The 26,426-nt window shown below is 38.9% G+C and overlaps 1 protein-coding gene across 1 annotated transcript; it reads right to left on the reverse strand.

Annotated features, from left to right (window-relative positions):
* Positions 1 to 5,355: 5,355 nt before the first annotated feature.
* On the reverse strand, positions 5,356 to 26,388 carry POP1 (POP1 ribonuclease P/MRP subunit). The gene is made up of 15 exons (XM_005516999.3): positions 26,098 to 26,388; positions 23,698 to 23,865; positions 22,692 to 22,867; positions 20,112 to 20,360; positions 19,450 to 19,537; positions 18,986 to 19,161; positions 18,127 to 18,377; positions 17,904 to 17,997; positions 17,032 to 17,143; positions 15,949 to 16,068; positions 10,909 to 11,024; positions 9,435 to 9,626; positions 8,427 to 8,581; positions 7,355 to 7,696; positions 5,356 to 6,558 (listed from the first exon to the last, which is right to left on the reverse strand). Exons 1-15 carry the CDS (start codon positions 26,216 to 26,218, stop codon positions 5,901 to 5,903), a joined length of 3,018 nt encoding a protein of 1,005 aa, XP_005517056.2. The 5' UTR covers positions 26,219 to 26,388; the 3' UTR covers positions 5,356 to 5,900.
* Positions 26,389 to 26,426: the final 38 nt, after the last annotated feature.

Raw genomic sequence — 26,426 nt, forward strand, 5'->3', positions numbered from 1 at the left:
TTGAGCAACCTGGTCTAGTGGGAGGTGTCCTTGCCCATGGCAGGGCGGGTTGGAACTAGGCAATCTTTAAGGTCCCTTCCAACCCAAACCACTCTGTTTCTATGATTTTAAAGATGTGTGAAGCCTCTTCTGTTCCTCAGGCAATCAAAAAAATTATTAGCTCCAAGGGAAGCAGAGATTTTAAAAAGTCTGCTCTTTAGGAAGCATCTTACCTCGTGTGTCATGCATGTACCCATGTGCAAACACTTGCACAACACCACGCTGTAACATCGGTGAGCTCTGGCTTCACACCACAAAAAGGGGTTGGTTGCTTATGACACCACAAACAGGCCTCCAGGCAAAGAAGGAACTGCTATTTTCTGGATATTTCTGCTTTTGTTGGATAATCTGAAAAAGACTAACCTTCTTCATGCCTACTAACCTAAAAAAGAAAAGTTTTTTTAGAGAGTTTTTTTTCCCCCACAAATTAACACAGAATGGCAGGATCAGGATCTCTGAGCTATTTTTTAGACTTACCCTTCTGTCTCCAACATCAAAGGACTCCAGAGCATTGTATGGGGAGGACTGGCTTTCACAGCTGTTTACAGGGTGCTGTCACTGCTCCAAGAGCAGCTTCTACTGAGGTTGTTTTCTCAGGCTCCAGGGTGTCTCCCACTGGCTGCTGCTGGACACCTGCAACACCCCATAAACCTCCTCTGTCCCAGGATCAGGTGAGGGGAGACTTCAGAGGATACAGAAATCTGTAGTTTTGGGGTTGCCATTTCAGAAGTTGGGCCATTGTGTGCTGCCTATTGGCATAAAAGGAAGTTTTTCAATATACCAACAGGAACTACACCCGTTTTTTTTAATAATTAACTCTAATGAATACAAATAATTAATGCCTCAAAACACAGTAGCTCAGTGAAAGCCCTAAAAAGACTAAGGGAAACTAAAATTAATCCTTTTTTAAAACATTCCTCAGCCTACTATGTACTAATGCTCATTTTCATCTGCTTCTCTTTGAAAAAACAGAAAGAACTGGTTACAGTTCTCAACCAATTTCATAAATTTTTGTGCCTTCATTTGGAACCCCCTTCATGTATTTGCCAACTAATTTAAAAGAATTATTGCGTTGCAAAAATATTCAGAAAACCTGGATGCAATTGATTCCTGTACGACACTCTGTTCTACAGGAAAATAAATTATCTATTTTTAACCCTTTAATCCATGCTGGTCTGTACCAAAACTACTTCCACATGTATCTTAAAAAATAAAAATAAAAATCACTGCATTAAGCAGCTGCCCATCTGAAAAGTGCATTTTTAATTGCAGATTTACGGTTTGTTTTTCTGTGCATGCACTCTGGATTTTTTTCAGTGCTGAGGAACAGTAACATACTTTGATGTGTATGATCCCTCTTTCCCACCCAAGCCAACTCATTCTGAGCAACTGGCTTTGCCTCTGGCTTAAAGCTTTCTTGGATGGCACCTGAAACAACCCAAGTTTTTATAAAAAGTTTTTACAGTATTTATAAATAATTACAACTGTAGACACACAGGATTCATTACTAGAGCCACAGTTAAAGCAACTGGGGTATCTCTAGTGGGTAGAAAGAAGGGGCTCACTCCTGAGGTGCCACTTAAAGTAATTTCTGAGTAATAAAGCTCCAGATAATTTGCAGGTGCTTGAGCTCTCCCCTCCATCACAACCATTTTGGTATTTTTTAAAAAACACAGTTTCTAGGCTAAGAACAGAAGGCTGAGAGAAGGACTGAGCTGAAACAGCTTTCTCAGCCTGGCTATTTATTTGATCTTCAGATGAAATGCAATACTGAATTGCACCATCCTTTCTGGAAAGTTGCAGAAAATCCTCACATATTTGGATCATGAAATTTGTGTTGCCCTCTTCCTTCAGACTGCTTTTTCATTCTCTGCTTTACTCTTGCTTTGACCTGAGTGTCTTTTTGATTTTATTTCTTAAGGATTGGACTTAGCTGTCAGAATAGCAGCACTGCTGTAAGCCCATGATGAAAAGACAACTAGAATGTATCAAGCAAGCTGATGCTAGTCGATGTTACACACATCTTGGAGTGTCTAAAAAAATGTTTTAAAAAAATCATTCTGTGCAGGCATATTGCTACTGTAGAAGAAACTGAGTTTCTTTGAGACCCATTGCAATGAGTAAAATCTGTGTTTTGTCTTTTGTCACTTCACCTACTTTGAACTACCATGAACTCATTATTTTGACCAGTGTCAAGCTGGCTCTGACTTTCAAAACTGCCACAAAATAGTTTCAGCCCATATCCCCTATCCTTTCTGAGTTCTTATTATTCCATACAATTTTACTTGCTCTTGCAGGGATTTGATGAGACCAGTGTTCACAAAGAACTGTAGTACAGCTGAGTTGAATTTGCAAGAGGTAAATTGTGGGTGTTGTTTACATTGCTGACCTCTGGGAATATCACTTAAGAACAGGATTTTGGGTTGGGGTTTTCTCTATGTTGTATTCTTGGAAAGGAGAACAATGCTATTGCTTTTCTGCTCTTCTCAGGCTTAGTGCTTCAGAAATCTGCCTTTGCTGGTTTACGCCCCTGAGCTCTGTTCCTACTGCCTACCTCACATGGACGTGAGAATGGGTCAGGTTTGACATATCTGGCTCTTCCAGATTTAGAGCACTGAAAAAAACCTGTCATGCTGAATTTGACAACTCTTTGTCTGCACATTCCAAGATCCCCCCCAAGGCTTCTATCTCCACTGAGCAGTCTGACACTGTCAATTATTTTCCCAGATTCGTTTCAACAACCCCAGCTGCCTTTCTGCCAGGTAACTTCTTCCATTACCTACAGGCTGCTGAACAGATTGCCCTGAACATCTTTAACAAACACACAACAATCTGGCCCCAGTCCCACCTCACTCCATCCCACAGAGTCATCACCACCCTCCTCTGCAACCTCATTTTCTGGATTTGTGATGGTAAAGAATGTGTATCTTGGAGCTCCTCAGCTTGGTAGGTCCATTAGTCACTGTGCCTGTCAGCAGAGCAGGCAGTGCCACAAAAGTCATGGTTCAGCCTGGGGAAAGACCCTTCACCAGGTGAGTCAAATGCTGCATTTACACAGCTACTCTGAGGGAGCCATAGAAAGAGCTACAGGAGCAGTGTGTTACCATTCAACCTCCTCACTGTGCTACATTGCCTTCTGTGCTTCATTTGAGCTTCCAAAAGCTCTTGCCAAGCACAGAACGAGAGCTAAGGGTTTGTGCTGGCATCCATTTTGAGAAAGTTATCTGGAGGATAGCATGGGAGCCGGAGAGCTTGTGAGAGCTGCCTTCACTAGGCCAGAGCTTCCTAGGCTCCCAAAAAGGCTCATGTATTACAGCTGACAGGAGCTGATCCAAATGCTCTGGGGTAGTTAACCAACGTGTAGCAACTGCAGTAAGAGCAGATGTGGGCTGTAAACTACACCTGATTCAACATGATGAGCACAGACATACTGTACAGCTGATGCACAGATAACACAGGTTTAATTATCCACAGTTTGATTATCCGGTGTTGACATGGTTTTTATGACTAAATCACCCTTGAGACACCCGGAATCTGGAAATTGCAACCACAGATAAAAATTTCCTTGCAGCTACATAAAGTCACAGTACTTTTCTGACAAATTTTGGCTGAGATTTTTGAGCATTTTTAACTTATCTGGTTTGCAGTGTATTTTACAAGGAGTGAAGTCTTAAGGCATAAATCATTGACTTACAGAAAAACAACTGTGTAACAATATTACAAGATATACAGAACAGGATGCACTCGGGTTCCAGTTTCTGTTCACTGGCTCACCAGAGACAAGGATCATAAATCAAAAATAGAGAATGGAAATCAAAGAAAAGTAACAGGAAGTGTCAAAATGAAAACCTGGCAGAAATTACCAATAGGAAGAAAAAAAAGGAAAGACTCCAGATGTTTTTTTTAAAAAATAAAAACCTGGGAAAGACTCAGTGAACAAAAGATCTACAAGCAGAAAAGAAAAAACCAATAGCTTGGGTGGGGGCTTCTCTTTCTTTCTCACATACAAGCCAGGTCTATTGAGGCAAGAAAATACGCATCTATTAAGAAGATGAGGGAGGTGACGAGGGAAAAAGCCATATAAAAATCACCTCCCCTCCTTTCTTCACATGAAGCACAGCTCTGGAAACTGTGATCCTAGAAATATTTCAATCAGGCTTACAATTCAAAAGGTTCATTAAATCCGGGATTATTACCATGAGAGAACTTGATCAGAGCAGCCAGGCTGTAAAGTTTAAGGGGCTCCTTATTCACACATACCTACAGGCTGCAGCACTCACAGTCACACGCCAGGAGCGTGTGAATCCCAGCCCTGCCAGCACCAAGCTCTTTCCTCTGGGGCCATCTGCTGGCTTTCCTGCAGATGCTTCCCAGGACCTTTCCGGGACCATGATTGCTTTATCAGGTGCATCAAAGGTGAGCAGTGAGGAGCCATTCAGCACGATTTCTCAGGGAGCTGCAATCCAAGTGGTGCTGGAAACTGCATCTTTCTTTCCCACGTGCCACCACAACTCCCACTGCTGGTGCACGTTCTACAATCCATCTCCTGAAGACTTTTTAAAAAAATCCAGCCCTACTTCCAATATTTCCCATGCAATCAGATGTTCTTCTTCCTTCCCCATGTGTATGCCATATTTAAATGGTCCTATATTTTAATAATTTTGGGGGTAAGGCACACTAAATCTTTCCTCCAACAACTCCAGCCAACATTAATAAATTCACCTAAGACTTCCAAATGAAACTGTGAAAAAGGAAATTAAGTTGAACACTGACATTTAGAAAGAAAAAGTCATTAACTGATCCATGTTTAATTTCTCTAAGAATCAAACTGTCAATAGACTACTAACTCAAGAATACATTACATTTTTATTTGTACATGATCATTTCAGGATAATTTTACCAACTGGCATATATTTGTATCATGCTGCTACTAAACTACAGTGTACTACTGTAAAATTCCTTTTCAAGTTCCTTAACTCAGGAATGGCTAGATGCTTAAGACTATCATTAAAAAAAAGACCCCAACAAAATACCAAACACAAACAACCTATCCACACTACCCCAGGCAAATCAAACACCTTTCTCCCTTTACCCCCCAGCATATTTTACAAGTTTTATGATTGTTTGAACAATATTCATGAATCATACTGTAACATGAAGAAGCCTTCAATTCTAGCACATTCCATACAAAACTAAATTCATGTTTTGAGGAACAAAAATACCCCCTCTTATTAACAGAAAATGTGTGCTGACCCACCACTAGCAATTTGCATCTGAAAGGTTTATTACGTTTCAGACTAGGGAGACAGACTGATATGCTTTCCAACTGCTATAATTCAAAATGACATAGCTGTATTTTATTTGTATTTCATTTAAGCATTCAGCTTTCTCTACATAATTCTGCTGCACTGCAGCCACATATATTCAGATACAAGGAATCAGGAAACCCACTTGCTATATACACTGGATCAGACTGCTTGCAGTTACATGTCAAAGTCCACTGTAAATTTACAGTCCATCTGAGCAAAGACTTCTAAAATTAAGATGATGATTTCCAGTACACTGTTATAGCATCCACTGCTTTGAGGAGAAAAAATGAAGAATACACTTCCTTAGAGATAAAGAAGATCATGATAATGATCTGTTAGAAATCCTTAGCAATGCAGACATCAAAAGTAATTCTAGTCTCTTCATGCATTAGTTATTTTCTTGAATAATGCTAAAATGCTTTTTAATTATTTCATAATCTTAGAGCTGTTTGGGCTTAGAATAACCTCAAATTTAAGACAAATCTGAAAGGCCACAAAATACGAAACAAAATTCTTTGGTATTTTTGGCATTCTACTGCACTGCAATGATGTTTACACCTCAATATTAAGTCTTGCAAATCTGTACTGTAAAGATGCTGGAGTCCTTAACAAAACAAGCCCTTTTTTATCTGCTGGCTGGTTGTGTAACATATAAATTAACCCAGTCAAGCTGACAAAACCCAGTGCTTCTCCACAGCCTGCAGCCAATGAAAAATCCCCTCGAGTGACATACCCCAAGACAGTCCTGGAGCAGTGGGAAGTAACATCTGGGAGAGCATCTGACCAAAGACCAAGAATGAGATCTTCATGGTCCTCAGTTGCCTCTTCATCTGGAATGCCTGCAGGGTCACTCTCTAGAGACTTCACGTTGTCCTTTTTCTTCCTCTTCTCCTCTTTTTGCTTCCGTACCTTGTCCTTGAATATGTCACGATGTTTGGGCTCTTGTGGACCACAGAAGAGCTTGTCTTTGCTTAGATGCAGCAAGTCATCTTCTGTTGGGATGCAAATCATGGCATGTAATTCAGGGTTCCCCTTTCTCAAGAGCGACAAGTTGACCCAGACAAGAGCCCTTGGGTAGCTCATCAAGATTGGCAAAAAAACATCTTCAGTCATTTCCTTCTGTCCCAGACGAGAAATAAGGCGGATTCGCCGATCTTTCCCAGCAGTGGGGTAACACCAGGCTGATAACTGCATTAGTAGTTTCTCACTCCTGTTAAAAATGTTCAAAAATAAACATCAGAGATTGTTATTAACAAGCAGTTCAACAGAAATCCAGCACCCCACATATTTGCAAGAGCACACTTAAAAAAAGGTCTGGGGCTTTCTGTAACCTTCCAGGCTGGTACACTCTTAGCCTAAAAAGAACATTGGTGAGTGGAATTCAAGAGTCTTCTTCAGAAGGAAGGAGACATGTTAAAACCCCCAAAGCCTGTTAAAACCACAAACACACTAAAATCTCCAGTGACACTAATGCAGTCCAGAACTTTCAGTGTTTTCTTCCCCTGGTAACCACACAAAAATGAAAGACCTGTGTTCAGGCACTTCCCAATACTGTTGCTGCCCTCATGCGTTGCATTGGAATGCAGGGGATTCTCTGTTTTCTAGAGACCTTATTAAGGAGTGCAAGAACCACCTGTGGTGATATATTAGGGAAGAGAATGCAAGATGATTTTCACAGCAATAGTCCTAAAGTCACAAATATGAGCCTCTAAAAGCTCCATCAACCTGGAAGCGAACCGAATATGCCAACTCTGAGAACATAGTAAATTCCAGTGTTAAATTTAAGATAATTTAAGGAGTTTTCTTTATGTAGTCATCAATTTTGCTGGAAAAATGCAGGAGGATTTCCACTCAACGGCAGATTCTGATTAGTGACAAAACTATTTAATCTCATAGTATTTGGATGAAATAATTCTCTCATCTTAATAATTAAGGCTGAGCTGTTCCTTTCCCCAATTTAATAAATACCAATAAAGAAATAAAATGTGTGCATTATTTTGACATACCTGAGAACAATAAAGTCACTTGTCTTAGTTTCATCTCTCTCACCAAAATCTTGGGTGCTTGTAACATCCTCTGTCTTTAGGGCACTTTCAGAACTTGTTATTTCCATGGTCTCCTCCTCCTCACCAGTCTTAGGGGAAGCTTTTCTGACTGCTTCTGCTTTGGGGTCACAAAGGGTCTGCCCTTCAGTTGTGCAGCAGTAAGTACGTGGGGAGGAAGGACATAAAAGTCCTCCTGAAGCTTTCATTCTTTCTTCCCAGTTCTTGGTCAGCTGCCCCCAAGGACAGATGAAAGGAGACAGAGTGCCCAGCTTGACATAATTTGCCCTTTTTGCAGGTGGACGTCTAAATGATAAATCAAGTAAGTAGGTAAGAATATTTTCAAAATCAAGTATTTAAAATGGAAAGGGAATGCACAGTTAACTTTCTAACCTGGCTGAACAAGAATTTTTAAATTACAATCTAGAAAATGCTGCTGTATTTCTGTCCACTATATCCTTTCAGCCATGGCTGCTCTGCCATCACCACCTCTTCCTCTGAACTTCTACTTTACCCTCCTGCCTGGAAGGGGAACCAACACCAGCTGGTGTAGAGGACACTTCCAGCTACTCCAAACTCATAGTTAAGAGTTCTCTTTGTTGCAGTAAAAGTGAAGGTAAAGTTCAGAATACCTGGTATTTAAAATTAGATACGAAAATGTACTTCTAAATTTACTTTATTCTTTAAGACTTGGTAGATACGTTGACATACTCCTTTGCATTCTCTTGCCTCCTCCCCCATTTGCTGCTTAGGAGTCTCAAAATAGTTTTGTTTTTTTAATTGCTATGCAGCCTTGTTACAGCCCCGTAACTGAGCATGTCTCTGGGAATAGAAGGTTTTAATTTATATGCCCTGTTTAGCAGAGTTAAATGTATCTAGGAGTCCTTTCTTTTTTATAATACAAATATTTAAAACACTAGTGAAAGATCTCAGTAAAGGCCAAGTCTAAATGGACACAACAGAAGATACCTAAGGGAATATTTTAAGCAGTATTCATTTTTGTCATTTTCCCCATCAATTTTTAAATTAATGTTACCGTTTGAATTTTTCAAGAAGACTGGTTTCCAGTTCTTTAGCAAACTGCATTCCTGCCTGGCAGTCTGGGAAATCATTTGGAGTGTGAGGCGTTCTTTGGTATTCAGAATGCTTTAATGCCTCTTGCAAGCCACCGACTCGTACACCTCGATATATCTGTTATAAAAACCAAAGCAATGTTTGAATTCATTCTGGGTTCCTAGCTGAAACAAAACATTAATGCCCAAAGGGTACTTCCTTAGAAAATTGAAAGTCTAACACTTAACCTTTAAAAAATAAGCTTAAGCATGATTTCTACAGTTCTAGATGCTAATTTCAACAAAAAGTTAGTTATGCTCTTTAAATTTAATTCTGCAAAACTATCAACAAAACTGAAGAGAATTTCACAGGTACTTATCTTGTGCATTGCCAGGAATGTTGTATTACTTCAACAGCCACTGCCCTATGTATTTTAACCAAACACTGCAAATATCAAATCCTCTGCACACTCAAAGCATAATTTTAACTACAGAAAGGTATTAAAACTGTCACCTAAACAGTCAAAGCAGGATACTTCAAACAGCACCAAAGGAGCTTAACTCAAACTTTGTTTTACGCTCTATCCCAAATCAGAGGCAACCAATTTGGTGACAGAGGTGTAGAATACCCAAGTTGGAAACTGATTAGCAACACGCCCTAAATGATTTCTCTTCAGAGGCATATGCTTGTAGAAACACAGAGAGGTCTAGCTTCAGCTTTCTCTCCTGAGTCCTCACTGATTTGCTGCTTCTAGACTGCCATGTGGGCATAGTTGTACCCAACAAAATACATGGAAAGCTATTGTTTAAGTTTGAAGACCAAGCTTCTGTCATGAACCAGTTTATACATTTCACTTTTTTAAAGTGAAATTTTGATCCTGTAATTAGGAATTGGTTATATAATACGAAGTACACTCTCTAAAATTGATTAATTTAAACTAAATTATACAAATTATCAAATTTACTGGCAATTTGCCATCAAAGTCACTTACAAAAGGAATCCAGAAAGCCATGCCCCAGCCCTTTGGGAGATAGATGTCCCAGCCACTCCCCCATCCTGGTCGATCTTCTCCAGCCATTTTTCCTGGCTGCTGCACCAACAGTATGGGAATCTTAGATTCACAAGGACCCAAATCAAGGTGTGATCCAGGTACCAGTAACTGAGCTCTCATATGGTTTAAATCCTGAGGAGGAGGAGACATTTCCCGTAAGTTAATAACCATTCTTCTTCCCTCTTCCAGATACCCTTCCAAGATACAGAGAAAAGTTGAGTTTACAGCTAGGAAAAAATACAGTAGTAATACACTATATACTTGAACAGAATTTCATCAAGGCATGAAAAATTATTTCAGAAAAGAGTATTAGGCACCCTTTTTCTCCCCTTCTTACTTCCACAGTCCTTGATAAAGAGCAGGTACAAGGTACAACATAGATGAAGGAGGTAAAATAACTCTGAAAAGGTGCTTTCAGTCTGTCAACATATGGAGCAAATCTGAACTATGTCCAAGGAGATGGGAAGAAGCTTTGGTCATCAGTTTCACATAAAGCATGCTGGCATTGAGGTTTTGTCAAACACCAGTTGTTATATTCCATTGTACCACATTAAGAATACATTTATGAAGAAATAGACCATTAGACTCCCTGTGTTTTTTCAGGTAAACATTAAATTTCATGACAGCATAAAGAACACTGTCATATATAAAAAGATTGTGCTGATAACTGTCATGTACTAGTATAATATTTTCTAAGTACTCTGCTTTTTTTACACTATGTCAGACAGTTTGAAAGAGCACAAAATTAATTTTCAGAAAGAATATTTAGAAAGATGTTTTTGCCACATAAATGTTTTCTCTGACTACAATGGTGCCAAAAGTTTATCATCTCTTGGGACTAAATCACCTTTTTATCCATGCACTTTATGGGCTGCCCTCCAAAGAAAATTTCAATGAAAATGTCTAGATAGGAGACTTCAAACCCACAACAGCAAACCTGAAGTTGTCTACAAATCATGAGTTATTGCCCAGCATACCCACAGCATAGTGTGCTGCAGTTCAGAAACATAGGATTTCTCTCCTTTCAACTTCCACAGTTCTCTTCATCAGAAGAATTGTTCTGACTACAGCTAAAGGCCAGAGCCTTCCTGTGTCACTCTTCTCAGCTGCATCAGTCAAGGTGATGTATGAAAATCCAATTCCAAACCTTTCTGTTACATAAACCTACAACTGTAGTCCTGTAGGCAATCCAATAAAGCTTTCTTTTAATTGAATCCATGGTCAATGGCTGTGCATGAACATTATGTAAAGGCTACAAAAAAACACTTCATGTCAGCAGCTGGATACTAGACATAAAGGAAGCTATTGATTAATCTTAGATTTATCAGATTTTATAGAGATTTCAAGAGTCTGTTTCTATGGACTCCATGAATCTTTAGCCATTTCCTTCATAGGAATCCACCCACTTAGTTACCTGCTCTGAGATTTTATTTTCAGTGACGTTCTTACAGATGTCATGGTCCCAGATAAAGCTGTGAGCACAGTCTGCAGGTACACCCTTCAGGTACAGCTGCCTAACTTTATCATTATCTATAAAAGAAAAGAACCTTTAAAAAAAATTTGTATTATTTCTGTGGTTTGAGTAGAAAATTATCAAAGCCACTTCCATATCATAAGTATAATGAGCAGACAACCAAGAAAAGCCCATTAAAATCTCGACAAGCATCACTGCTTCTGGCATATCTTACTATCACATGTTTTTCCAAATACAAAATATAAATCAACTGTTAATGTTAGAAAGACTAACCTGGTATTTTCTTATCCACATTTCTTCTTAACAAAAGACATGACTGCTGTCTCTATTGATCATGACTGCATGATCAATATAAATTTGATCTTTACATACCACCTTTAATATTCTGGAATCTGTGCTTTCTGGCAGAGTGTGAAGCTCAACAGATTTGGTGAAAATCAGAAAGGATGACATTATAAAGCCTGAAGTAAGTCTGCCTAAGTAAACTTGTAAGGGAAGCAAGAGCTGCCTTTAAGAAATGTACATATAGGAAGCATTTGTATGGCTATGACTAGCATGCAACACTTATTTAGTAGTAGTTTCCTGCTCTGGTTCTTTTCAGGCTGTGTGCTTCAAGGAGGGGACTAATCTTGCTTATGTCTGCATAAATCAACAGTTGTGTACATTACTGAAGATAAACAACAATCATAGCTTTAAAATGATTTCCTGAAGTATTAAATAGCCTATCTCTTCTTCAGTTTTACAATCTAAGGAAAGCAAAGAAGATGTGTACCTACCTTTAGTGATCTAAGGATTAATAGCCTTCAATGTACAGTACAGTATGTAGTGAATGCCTATCCATTTAAGTAAAGTAATACTTATCAAGAAACAATACAATGAACCTATTAATAGTTCTGTGATTAAAAACTTAGAGGGCTTGTTCTTTTTTTCATCATCCACAAGGTCTTACATATTAAAGGAACTTAACAGGGTTTGTTTTGTTTTTTAAAGTTATTTAAGTTTTTTTAAAAAATGTAATTTTTCTGCTAATATTTCCAGGTAATGTAGACAAAGACTCAAAGACAGAAGATTTGGATTATTCAGTGGTACTAACAGTACCTAGCAATAGGTACTGCCAAACATAACTGCAATAATTATTTAAAATCCATAGTCTTTAAGATGCACCCATTACTAAAAGATGCAAAATCCTTTGCAAGAAATATTAACAACTGCAGCACTTGTAACAGTTTGATGATGTTACTGATACTAGCCACGCATTCTTGCTAATGAATTAGATTTATGTGAGGAGAAGAAATGGAAAAGAAATTATCAGATTACAGTGGAATTCCTTCAAATTAAGAACAATAAAACTAAAAAGGGAATCCTTGCAAATTAAGCAGAAGAATTCCTTCTCTGACCAAAAATTATGAACAGGAACCTAAGAGAGCTCAACACTCCTACAGGCAAAGCACATTCTGTTTGGAGATAAAGCAAATATTAATGTCTCAAAAGAAGGGAGCAACAAAATTGTGTGTGGTGGCGGTAGGGAATGACTTCCTGATTTTTACAGGTATTGTTATTACAGATAACCAAAGGGGAAGGGCACATAATTACAAGCATAAAGTAAGGAAAGTACCTTTTTCATCTTCTGTACAGAAAGCATTTCTGAACACCAGAATCACTTTATGTTAAATTATTTAAACATGTTCTAGTTCCTTCAACAGAAAATTATTCACTGAAAATTTCTCTGCTTTTTTTAACACTTCTTTCTATTACTACAGTTCAGGCAGTCTATCCTTGTCATATTCTCAGAGTTCTTTGCAATTCCTATGTTCTACAATGGCATGAATATTTGTTTCCCCACTATAAAAAGACCTTTTAAGTCAGTGTCTTTTCATCACCACCTCTCATCCAATATCCTCCTTATTAGCCTAAAATATTCTTCTCTAACTTGGTACATTCCTTCTCTTCGATCCTCGAGAACCTGGAGAATTTATTCTTTCTACTAAGTGTACTATATTTCAAATCATAATCCCAAATCTGCACACCAGTTCTTCTTACCTCTCTCCTGTTTTCTTCAGTCCATATTTTAAGATTTCTGGGGAAATAACCTTACTGATGAATAAGTTGCTGGTAATAGTGAAAGTAAGATGTTAGGGCTAGTATAGGAAATAGGAAGTTGCACTATGAAGAACATGAAGCTCATCAACAAGCTACCTCTGCTGGAGTCAATGGTTGGTGCTTAGACAATACAGGCAGATAGAAGGCATTGCTCCATTTCAATCTATTGATCTGATTTCATAGTTGATTATCTGTCTTAGAGACAGGCCTAAGAGTAGTTTGATTTTAAAATTTTCCTTCCTCCCTTTCACAAAAAAAAAAAAAGAAATGAAAAATAGAAACACTGCCTGGGAGCAGTCTGAGAGTCCTAGGTGTATGCAGGGAGGATGGGTATCAGGAGAGATGGGGACAGATACCTGCATCTCTGCAAGAGGTGCATTTACAGGCACAGACCCCAGGAACTTTACTTTTTCATGATGTATTCTCCTTCTCTGCATCTCATTCACTGATTATGCAGAAGTTTCACCATACTCCATGTTAAATGTTTTCAAGGCAGTGGAATTTGTTTTCTCAAGAGAAGATGGTACCAATGTAACAAAATGTCAGAAATGTACTTTAAACTGGAGAAAAGAACAGTACTAAAGTGCAGTCATGCACGAACTGACTGCTTACTGGGAGTCTTGACTCCAGCCTAAAGAAATAATGACAGCTGATTTGATTGAATCTGATCAACCCATGTTCATAGCACACAGCTTGCACATACGCACTGAAGACATAAAGTAACTGGGAAAGACTGAAATTACATTTGATTTGTTAGCGTGTTACGGGGAAAAACTACACAGGCATATCTCAGAACAGCAAAAAAAACCCAATATGAACAGGTATGTATCATTCCACTACTGTGTGTATGACAATCCCCAGCAAAGGTGATGGCCATAACTTAGTTGGCTTTTATAAAATACTGAAGAACAAGAGAGGCTAAAATACATATGGAACCTGTATGCTAACATATACAGTGCTATTTCAATCTTACTAATACTAACCCTAATAGTACTTGAATGTCCAAGAAGCAAAAAAGGGGGGAAAAGTGTGGAATACACCAATGGTTCCCTTTTATTGCTCAATAAACAAGATTTGATTAAGACAAAAAAATTACTATTAACATTTTTAATAGAGGTCAGCTCACAATATTACTGTATCTGAGTAAGTTCACAACATAATCAAGGCTCAGAAAGTTTATGTAATTCTAAGGGTCAAAAAATGATTTTTTTTTTCAGAAGGGGGAAATTAATAGCACTGAAATGGAATTACAGATCCTAAAGAAGTCTTCTTTTTTTTTGGGCTACTGGAAGACAGTGGTACTGTCTGTCCTCTTTCATCCTTCTGCCTACTCAACTTCCTCAGCTGCGTGTAAGAGTAAGTTATTTAGCAGAACCTAATTTTAAAGTACTATGCCATTTACCTGTCCTTGCTAGCTGAACAAGGACCTCCTCCTTCTCCTAAATAAAAGTCAGAGAGGACAGAAGCAGTTTGAAGTTCATGATGAAAAAAAAACAAAAAACAAATACTCAGAAAGAAACAAAAAAGCAGCACCAGCTTTTCTGAGTATTTGTGGTATAGAAGACATTTTGCAAGTGAAGGATAATCCCAGGTAGAAAGATGGACATTCCTTTTCAGCCAAAGGAAAAAACACAGAGGTGCTCCTGACTCCCTGTCTTATGCCATTATCTCTTTACCACGGCCATCATTCCTGAGGGAAAACCAGCTCCAGCAGCAGGAGAGAAACTACTATGAGACATTTAAAATACCTAAATGCCTTCTGTTGATCAGGCCTTCTTAAACACATCCTCACAGACATGGCAGGCAGAATGAAACTTTCTGTAGTTGCTAACTCTTCTAGCAGCTCAAACCAGTACCTGTAAACAAGTGCTACATATCTCACCTTACTTCTCAGCAGGACGGAACCAAAGTAGAGGTCATGTATGCTGCAGCATTTCCAACAGGAACACTAATGATGAGAAAGTTAGCTGAGCACAGCTAATTAACAGAAAGGCTGTTCTGGATACAGAGGGCAGAACAAGAGGATGGAAGAAAATGAAAATAGCAGAATTTTGGAAAGAACTAAATGCAACTGAAGGAGGTGCTCAACCTGACTTAAGTGATATGTAAGACTAGATTATTCCAGTGTCTTGCAAACAGACCACCAAGGAAATTCAGTATTTTGAAGTCTCTGGAACTTTCAACTTGTCCTATTTGCTGCTGCTTGCTAGCTGACTATCATGTTTCTCCTATTTGGTGAGGCAGCCTGTGCTCAGTCAACCTAATTGGGAATGCCTGCACTGTACACAAACCCCTCTATATACTTCTGCACGTTTTCAGAGGACATTCACATCCATCTGAATTTGAATTTTGCACTGAAACATTGTGTAAGTCAGCACTAAAATGAAAATTTCAGAAGTTATGCCTGCATCTTTCATTTTCTATCAACACCTTGGCCATCTGAAACACTAACCCTGTAAACTTTTTTCACAGTAGAATTGCAACTTTCAGCATCTTAGGCCTATAAACCAGAAACAGCAGGTATCTTCTTGGGGAGATAAACAGGAAGACTAAACACCAAACAGAAACTTACTCTGGAGCTTTTAGCACCCGGATGGCCTTGCCAGGATTCGAACCTGGATCATCTGTATGGTCAGACAGAGGCTTCCACTGAGCACAAGACCAGCTTTGGTGCATGTCCCTCCCTCACAACTGCTGCTCTAAAACCTATGCAACTTTCAAGCTGTTTCTATTCTGCCTGTGCTCTGGAACTGGGAAATATTTTGAACCAAAACCTAGAGGAAAATAGCAGGAGACAATCCATAGAAGATGACAGTAAATGAAAACAAAAGCATAGAGAGAAACTAAATCTCTTCATATAAAATAGACAGGGGATTTTACCTCGGTATTTTTCAAAGTCTGGCATGGCTTTTGTCTTCTTTTTTGGCAAATTGACTCGAGGATCTCCAACAGTGAGGCCAAGTATTGTACCTGGTGGCATATCTGATGGTGAGCTCATCCCTTTAAAAACACACAGATGAACATTGCAATGAAACCACCAATTAAGTTGTGATCTTCCTTTGCACTTGTATTTTTGTGCTTTTTTGCCTGCAGGGATGTGACACCACTGTAAGCCAGTGAAGCAATCCAGAATACTCCAACATATTTTGAAAAATCACCTATGCTTGTTAAATGTTCAATAACAAAAAAGTCAACAACAGCAGTGCATGACTTGGTTTGCAATTACATTTACCTTTAGCATATAAGTGGGGTCACTGTCACAGACTCAATTCATCCTTTGCATTTGACAAATTTCAAAGAACAACCAACCTTTGTTTTACATGTGTCTTCAAGAGAAAGGAAATCTAGAAGTGTTTTGTAAAAGTTTTACCTCATCTCTGCTTAACTGCCTCATATTGGATAGCCAGCTTGAGTACAATGTGAGATCTACCAAAGCCAGTTGCTTACCTGCTTCAGTGCTAAAAATTGAGGAAATAGTGTTAACTTTATGATACTTTACAATTCAGCCAAATACACAACTGTTAATTTAGAAATGAACATACATAAATGAAGTATAATACTTCCACTCTGGATTGGAGGCTACCATTTTATCTGTGGACATACTGTACAACTTACTGTCTTAATTTTAAGTGTGTGGTGAGAGAGAGTGAGAGGATACATCAGACTGTATATCCCATCAGCAATCCCAAATTTAAGTTCACAAAGATAAAAAGCAAAATTCAGTTTCTCTATTACAAGTCTGAACTACACAGAGGATTTAAATTCCCTTAAATACTCCCAATGTAACATTTTTCAATTCCCTGCCATGCCCTGGCAAGTACCTAAGCACCTTCTCAAAGACATCACTCTCTTGATCATGCAAAAAATAAGCATGTCCAAACTGAAGTTTATTAGCATGCCAGTTTTGACCATTAGATTTTAAGCTTCCCCCCATTCCACCCATAGCACCCACATGCAAAATACCTTCCAATAGCTCAAAGATACCACTCTGACATTGATGAAGAGATACTTTTTCAGAGTCCTTGCAGTTTTCTACCCACCAGTTATTCAGTTCTGTCTCTGAATCTGCCATCTCCTGGAAAACAATGTCTTTTATTAAACTCAAATGGTTATTCATTATTTTTTATCAGTATGATTTCACTTTCTGTTTGCCTTAACCACTATAGTCACTTTCTTCCTCTTCAAGTTTTAAACCAAAGTAATTTTTGGCTTACAATACCATAGTTTACAATAATCTCTAATAAACTGCACAGTTTAACCTGTGTTCCAAAAAGAAATAAAGCAATCTACAGTACTTCCTAATTCTGTTATTAATTATTTCTTAGAGAAAGCCAGACATTTCATGGACTCATCATGTTTGCTTCAAGAGACAAAAAAACCCCATTAAAACCACAGTAATGCTATATGCGAAGAAGTGGATGAAAAGCCTAAATCCTGGAGAAACTCCATATTTGATTGAAAACACATAAGTTTTCTGTACCTTACATGTCTTGCCCTTTAGTTCTAGGTGCTCTAGCTGATTGCTTGAGAAACAGGACGTTTCTCAAAGAGAATATGAATTATTCTGGATCTCTCAGCAGAAACTACACAGCCTGCTCAACAGAACCACTGTTTTTATTTTCTTCCTACTCCCACCTAAAATCCAGGTGGGAGTTCTTCCTGAGATCAGCATTAGTCAAGAGGTTCACTACAGAGAAGCCACCAGGGTAATACATAGGCTAGCTTTTATAAAAAGCAAGGCTAGATGATTTATGGGTCTCTCTAGCAAAAAGCAAGCTTTCACATTCTAAGAACATTACCAAAATTACACTAACATCCAAAGTCAATTTCCTTACTGTTTGGACAGAAGCTGCTTTCAGGGTCTCTGTAAGGACGGAGTGTGATAATGGGCCGATCAGCCGGTATCTGAGAATCTCCATGCTTCTGTCACTGAAACAGGAAAGTTTCAGGGGAATGTACAATTGTACAACACACATTATGTACCCCAGTACTGTTAAGCCAGAAATGCAGCTATGTTACATGGTTATGGGCCAGTTTCTGACTGTACTGTGAACAAACCTGATTGCAATGCCAGTAGTCCGTGCGATCCAAGAGTAGGACTGGAATGGATCTCTAGTGCCATCACCAATTATTTTTTTCACTGGCACAGCTTTTTCTCCTTCTTTATCCTCCTTCTTTCTTTTATTGCCAAGGCTTGTAACAACTTCCACTTGTTTTTCCTCTTGAATTGATGTTGTAACAGGCTCAGTAATACAGATTTCTTCAGGCTCTGAACACTGAAAAATTGCTTTTAACTCCCTAAGTATATCCTTAAGAAGAATGAGGTTAGGATTAGGATGATATGCAGTGCACTGCAAACCTTATATATACTTTTAAAAATTATACTCCATTATTTAATTTTCCTATATGGATTTTAAGGAGTAAAATTTAATTCTGCTGAAGTCAAGGGCTTACTAAGAAAATCTGTCAGTAATATTGAAAGTTGCTAAGAATTTGTTCTCTTGAAAATTAATGTAAGAAAAATTGCCTGTGCACAACATTTCACTTTTCTCATTTTTGTTTTTTTGAAGCTGATAGCTAAGGATGATTATCATGATTATCTGTGATGATAGCCTGCTGGGGATGCCAGTGGAAAGGATATGCATCAAGCAACATCATATTGCACATGTATCCTGAAGCAACTGACACAAAAAAAACTTTTCAGAAGCTTAAACACTGAACACCTCAGCACCATGCACTTTCACTACAAGCTTTACAAAAGCAAGTTGCAGAACATCAATATTGTTAAGAGTAGAAATAGTCTTCCAACTTTCAATGTGTTATACCCACTTCTTTCAGACTTTTCAGATGATCTCTTCAGCATTAATAGTTCACAATACATAAAGAAATAAGAGTTCAACTATTTAGGAAAAAGCACCTGCTTAAGAGCTGGATGCACCCAAATCCACAACTGTCTGTTTTCAGACCCATCCCTGGGTTTCCAAATAAATGTAACTGGACCAAGCATATCCTCAGGATAGCGATCTGCTCTGTAAAGATTCAGGGAACCCTCAAATGTTCCAGACAGACAACAAGCCTCTTGAAATGTCAATCCTAAAAAAGAAGACACTTATTGAAGAACAAAGTAATACGTTGTTTAATAAACAAAGTAAAACTGAAATTCTGTCTGGCTGCTGAGTGGCTAAGGTTGTACCATGATCAGCTTGTTAATAAGCCACTGAAATCTCTAGTCCTACTATGACACCTTAAGTACATTTTTCACTCAAAATCACAACTCAGAATCAACTCTGTTACTACTATTGAGACTGATACATTATTTAAAAAGGATGGATCATCCTTTAGTCTATTCCGAATCTTTATTTTGAACTACGTAAATTTTACCTGTGTCAATGCTACATATTCGAGCAAGTTGCTTCAGAAGCTCATTCTCTTTACCCTTCAACTCCAGGCAACAATAATATGATAAGTCCTGAAACAATATGATAGTATCCAAGTGAGAATAACTCTTAAAAGTAAGCCTGGTAAGAAAAGACCAGACAGGGCTTCACAATTTATTAATTCTACCTAAGTAGAATTTCTTCCTTCTCTAAAATTTGCCAAAGTGAAATGAGTTTCTTTATAACTTTAAATGAATAACTTTGTAACTTAAAATTAATAGCTGTAGGAGAGTGGTTTCTTATTTGAGGGCCAACCTGCCTCTCAAACCAAGGACATTAAAATTAATTAAAAAGGACATAAAACAAATTATCTCTTCTCAATAGCTGCTCAGGTAGATGATATTAGGATTAATCTCTTAGGTCCTTAGAAAACTGAAAATGTAGTATTTCTGTCATAGTTACCATAAGGCTCCTTTATATGTTCATCTTATTCTCTCTGAAACTTGCCACCCTGAATTACAATGATAAAATTATTCATTTCATACTTAGCAGTCTTATTGACAGCTGACACAACAGTACTTCAAAGAGACAGAAATATTCATTACAACTAGGCAATTGATTACTTCACCTTGGCAAAATATCAAATAAAACATGCAGATATGGTACCTGAAGAAGGCAGTGCTTTGTCATGGCTCGGTAACAAGCCCTGTAGCTCTTCTCTGTAGGGCTGTTTCCTAAACAGTATCCCCATTTCTTTACCATATGAAATCTCTTTGCATGCCAAATATGGGTTTCCAGCCAAATATTCTTTCTTTGCCTGTGATTAAACTCTGCTACCAAATTTATGTGGCGTCTTCTAGCTTTGCGGCATTTAGTCTTTGACTGTTCTTTTTTCTGATGTACAGCTTTCTCTGCCTGTTTTTTAGAAGAGAGGATACTGAAGTAAATCTCAACAGAAAAAAATTCTGAAAAGAAAAAGGCTGAAATATAAGAATACAGGAAGCACTAACATTAAGTTATACCATGTTGGATCATTCTTGAGGGTAACTAACTCACATTTTCTACGCAAATCACATCCACAGAAGTATATCAAGGTTTGACTGAAACCCATATATAAAACAAAATCCCCACACATTCAGAAACTTATCATGAACAGTAAGTGCTGCTACTTCCTGTGTGAAGTTTTTGCCACACATCAATATATTCACATGAACAAACCAATGTGACATGGAAAATGCCTGGAGATTTGAGCTCATACAGAAGCAGTACAGACTCTCAGACTGACAGAAAGGGCCCTATCACTTCTACAACATGTAGAAATGGATGACAGAGGACTCTGGGAATATCTTGACCAAATTCTTGATAACCAGACATAGTCAAGGTCTGAACTATTATATGTGGATGCATGGCTAGAGAGGAAGGCTTGATTCCATGTTTGATTTTTCTTTTTGTGAAGAAAAGTGCTAAAAAGAAATAGGGCTACAAGACGTACAAAAAGCTTTGTAAGCTCACCAAGAAACACTTGACAGCAGACCACTGGTTACAAGAATAGCAAAGGAAAGAAAATGATGCCAGATCAGTGCCAAGAACACTAAAAACACTGAAGCAACCAATGAAATCAAAATAGAACTGAAAAAAAAAAAACCAAGAAAGTATCTTTCCATCAGACCTATCATTCATCACAGAGAAGGAAATACAAGCCACTGGATCAATGGTAGGTGACCGGTTCAGAAAGGCAGTTAGAGAAAAAGAGATGCAGCACTGTAGGTGAAAAATATACATCTTTATGCTTATTGAAGAGATAATAGATGATCCAGGTAAATGTTTCAATGAATATGGTTGTGATAAAGGATCTAAGACAAACGAAGAAAATGCAGCAGAATTGAAACAGATACCTTTGAAGATGGAGATCAAACACTGAAAAGTAATAGGGAGAACCTTTACAAAAACAACTAACAGAGATATGACAAGCTGCAAGAAAATGTGAGCCTGTGCAGACACATAAGCCACACCAAAAGACCTGAAGACAAAAAATGTAGCAGAAGAAATACAGCTGCTCCAGGGCCAATTAAATAATCTCAAAAAATCCAAGAATCCTATGTGGTGTGGAAACAGCGGTAGAAGAGTATGTGTGAGCATGTACACAGAAATTAGAAAGGCTGTCACATAAAAGGAGTTAAAAAAGCAGGACTCAAAAGAACCAAATATAAATTTTAGAAAAATCTAGATTTAACAAGGATAACACATAACTATGCAAAACAGCCCATGCCTTCTTCCTTCAGTTCCCAGAAAACAGGCCCAAACTGCACCTCTTGTCATGTCTGACAAAGCAAAAAAAAATGTGAACCAAAACAGTAAAATAAGATACAGGTTGTGAAGATCCAATAAACACCCTAAGAAACATGCAATTAGTGTGTGTCAGGGAAGCATCTGAAACAATTTCTGAACCATAAACAATCATCTTCAGGAAATCAGGGTGGAGGGGACAAGGTCTCAAAAGAGAACACAAAAGAAAAAAAGAATGCAATAAATAAATTTATCAGTCAACCTTAATACACAAAAAACTTACCAAATAAACTCAGTTGATCACTTTAGGAATTCTCAGAGATGATAAAGTGATCAATGCCAAACACTGGGAAGATCATTCCCCAATAACACTGTGCTGAACCAATTTTTGATTTTCCTTTTTAAACATACAGGGAGGCCACAGTGAATAAGGAGCAAGTAACCCCCAAAGGTATGTTCTGACTAAATGTTGAGATACTGCCACAAAATTACTTTCATGAGTGGTTAGAACTAGTCAATTAGTAAGACTTAAGCTGCATGCAGCCTGCCAATAACCCCAGTGTACCTCCCACATTTGAGCTGTAACACTAAAATCATCACGTCAGCTTGAGGCTGGCATGGTCACATCCTAAAGCTGGGGCGGGGTGCAAGGCAGCTCTTCTTACTGAGGACTCCTGGGCCAATGCACCACCCAACCTCTCCTGCAATGGACTCTTTTACCACTACTCTAATTACTTTTCAAGATGTCCAGTAATCACAAAAACAGGGGGTTAGTGAGACCTACTTGAGCTGCCACCTGAAACTGAGGTGATCCTGAATTTTGAATTCAAACATGAGTCAAAGTTTAGGGTGCTCAGGGAAGTTTGGCAGAAGTTCAGGTCTGAACATTAATAAATATAGAGCTGAACAGTGTGCTTTGGCTGTGCCCACTACACAAAATGCTGTAAAACACACTTATACCTCTTTCCTGGCCATCTCTTGGAGCCGCCTGGGTAGGCGTTTAACATTGTGACTCATTGCTCGCCTTCGCATGTGCCTGGGGAGGGTCTGGAAAACCAGAGAGTTGGAAGACTTCTGCGAAACTGCTTTCAACATGGCATTGATCTCAGCAGCACGAGCTTGAGCAAAGGTAGACACTGCAATGAAAAGAACTGGCATCAGAGACATAACAAACAACAAACCAGAGGAGGATACTGCACATAAATTACAGAATTACTCCTAGTACAGCAGTCCCATATCTTCTTGACATAAAAGGAATTACCATATACTGTCACTGAAGAAATATCAGTTGTTTACAAATCCTGAAGTTTACAGATATGGTCAAGCAAATATTTATACATTAATGAATCTGAAAGTTGTTTAACCAACAAATCCCATTTGCATTAAATACTTTTTTGTTAAATTAGAACAGCAATTTTTTCAGCTGGTATTCAGGGAGACAAAAAAATCTTTAGTATGGAAAAAAAACTGGAAGCGGTAACATATTCCAGACTGTTTTAAAAAAACAAAATAAAAATCCAGAGCTTGGTCTCATTTCATGTTTATGGAAGTGTATCTACTATCAGAACACTGCAACATTTTGCAAAGCTGATTTGCTCTCCTAAATAAACGTTCTGTTAGGTGAAAAGCTGTCTTTAACTTGCATCATGAGTAAAAACAGTTTTACTGGCTACATTAAAATCAGATGACTGTCAGTACTCATTCTGCTAGCAAACAGAAACCAAAATGTGTATCCCTCACTACAAGGTGTAACTTTTCCACTCAGAAATCTGAAAGGACCCATTGAACAACAGCTAGTCATTCATTCCAGTTCAAAACAACTTCTATGTTTTGGAGAAAATCAGGAAAAACAGAAGACCATAGCATCAGTTCTAATTTTTGCTCTTGCACAAAAATAAAGACAGCAAATTTAATCACCAGCAAATTGCCACAGAGTGATAAATTAAGACCTTTCACATATACACACCTGTTATGTATTTCGGCATTTCCTCAGATACACTCTGGTGTCCTCCATGCCATGCTCCTCTGCCTCTCTCTCCTTTACTTTGCCCCTTTGAAAAATACTGGTCCTTCCTGTAAGCAGGCCCAGATGACTGATTTGAAAATTTCTGCTGCTGCTCAGAATGAACATCTCCTGGAAGGTTTAGAGATGGAAAGAGATTAGAGAAACATTAAATAGTCTGAATAACTGATAACTCTATTAGTCTTTTCTCATAAAAATGCATTGCAGACTCCTCCCATTTTATTTAATACACATAACTGTAAAAGCCACCAGAAATCAGAAGAATTAACTTATTTATTTACAGGAATAAATAAGAATTTTATGCTGCCCTGCAGCAAACATGAGGTAGATTAAGTAACTTTTGCATGCTCTGAAAAGGGTACACAATCCAGACCTTGCCCCAAGGGCAAAATCAGTCCATGGAACATCGTAGTAATTTTTATTATTGTCTTGTCGGAGTTTTAGTAACAAAACAGCAAAGTTATTTTTTCCACTTGCCCCTTGTTTGTTTTTCTTTTCTATAAGCAAATTTATTCTTGCGTGACATGTATTTTTTTTACAGCAATAATTAAGGTGAGCATGATACTTGTACATTGGTACAGTAAGTTACTTTTCTGGTACAAGTACTTAAACCAATACTGAAATTAAATAACTAAAACCTACAATAAAGCATCCTAACGTACAGCAGTTCTTTTCAGGAGTGCTAAGCACCTAGCAAGTACCTAAAGTTTCACACGGCCTTGAAATCCTTATTCAAAGACCTGTGTATATTCAGCCTAACTAATATTATATATTACTTCAGATTACTTTATGTTCAGTTAAGCCTTAGTTATGATTTCTACTACAACTTGAGATACGGTTCTCAGGCAGTTTGTGCTAGACAATTTGACTAAGAAAGGTCCAACCAGCCATTCCTATCACCCCATCCACTACATCAAGACAAGTGCTTGAGAGAACACGGGGCCATAGCATTCAGGGAGCTTCTCTAGTGAAAATCAACCTGTGTGTCCACAGAAATAGAGTGAGAGATTAAAAAAACCAGTTTTTAGGTTGACTACCTTCTTAAACAAGCCTGTCCCTTTGTCCCAAAAATGCTACCACTAGCATGAAGACCAGCCAGGAGCAGACTGACATTCAGCAGCATCTCAATTTATGAGACTGACTTAATAACTAAAAAATCCTTAAATTATTTTAGCTACTACACAGATCCATAGTTTTGTAACTTTTATGTATAATTTTTCCTTCCTGTTTCTACAAAACAGCTCTGTAAACCTACAATACTGACACTACAGAAGAATGTTACATGGATGAAAATCCATGCCTTTTAACAGAATGGAAAAACATAAGCATGTAATCTTAGAAGTTTCCTGCTACAAATAAAGTTAGAAAAATGTGTTTAATCTGGCAGTACTCCTGTAATGACATTCCAAAATATTCAGACATGGAGGAGCATAATTTGCTATGTCATTCTGTCTGCCCAGGAACTCTTCAGTCACCTTAATACACAGTGACACGTAAGGGTTTTTTCATTCAATCACAAAGATGCAATTTGTCAACTTCTGAAGGCCTCACAGTAACAAGTCCTTTCATGCATGAGGTTTTTCACAGAAATAATGCAGGTAACAAAATATCTAAACGTGAAGGTGGTGGTGGAAATTGAAGTCCTATTGAAGCATAGTGGATGCAGATCAAACCACAAAGACCAAAAAGGCATCTAGCATACAAGCTGACAGGATCCTGCAGTCTTCAGCTGCAAAGGTTACCTGTGTACAAAATGCTCCAGCAATGACCCAGGACAGTGCCAATTTAGGGACATGCCCTGCCAATTCCCTTCACAGGCACAGGAGCCACAGGTAAACCGGGGGCATGCAGATCTGAGGGAAAATCAGCGCATTTATCGTAACACCAGAAGTCTAAACCAGCCCCTCCTCCTACCAGGTCTGGCGGAAAAGCAAAGGAGAAACTGGATTTGGTATAACATCCAAATTAATTTTACGGCTAGGAACTGTAGGGATTCGTTATGTAATCGAAGGGATGACAGGGAGAAGCGCATACTCACAGGGTACAGAATAGTCTGGGTTGGAAAGGGCCTCCGGAGACCATCCGGTCCAACCCCCCCGCCAAGGCAGGGTCACATAGAGCAGGTTACACAGAACGGGTGGGTTTGGAATGACTTCAGACAGAGACTCCACAAGCCTCTCATGTTAAAGAGAATCCCGTATTAACGGGACTTACGGCAGCACCAGGACTAAAGGAAGCCCTGGATACTCCCACGTTGAGCACCCTGCGGGCTGGGGAGAGGGGGACACTTGGGCCTGAGGGGGATCACCCTGCCAGCCCCGGGAAGGGCTCCCACAGCCGTACCTGGGGGCGGGCAGGCTCTGCTCCCGCCACCGGCGAAGGGCCCCGGCTCTGCGGGCAGCGTGACGCTGGCCGGCTGATTCCTCATCTTCTTGGCTCGCTTCTTCTCCCGCGCCCCAGACATCTCCGGCGGGGTTGCGGAGCCTCTCCGTAGCGGTCAGAGGAGGGGAGAGGTCGGCGGGCGGAGCAGGTGAAACCGCAGCCCCCGACACCAACCCCAACCACGCACCCACTCTCGGCGCGGCCTCCACGGCACACGTGGGCACCCACGCCCGGCACAGCGCATGCGCACTCCCAGGCACTGCCCTGAAGGACTACATTTCCCAGGAGCC

The sequence above is a fragment of the Pseudopodoces humilis genome, chromosome 1, assembly GCF_049639895.1.
Source record: "Pseudopodoces humilis isolate 2021_Gansu_Grassland_sample_001 chromosome 1, ASM4963989v1, whole genome shotgun sequence".
NCBI lineage: Eukaryota > Metazoa > Chordata > Aves > Passeriformes > Paridae > Pseudopodoces > Pseudopodoces humilis.

Coding starts and splice junctions, on each gene's coding strand:
- POP1 (XM_005516999.3), bottom strand. CDS start 26,218: ATGTCTGGGGCGCGGGAGAAGAAGCGAGCCAAGAAGATGAGGAATCAG. Junction 17,998..18,126: donor ACTACTGGCATTGCAATCAG/GTTTGTTCACAG, acceptor TTCCTGTTTCAG/TGACAGAAGCATGGAGATTC. Junction 16,069..17,031: donor TATCTTTGAGCTATTGGAAG/GTATTTTGCATG, acceptor GTGTTTTTAAAG/GGATGAGCTCACCATCAGAT.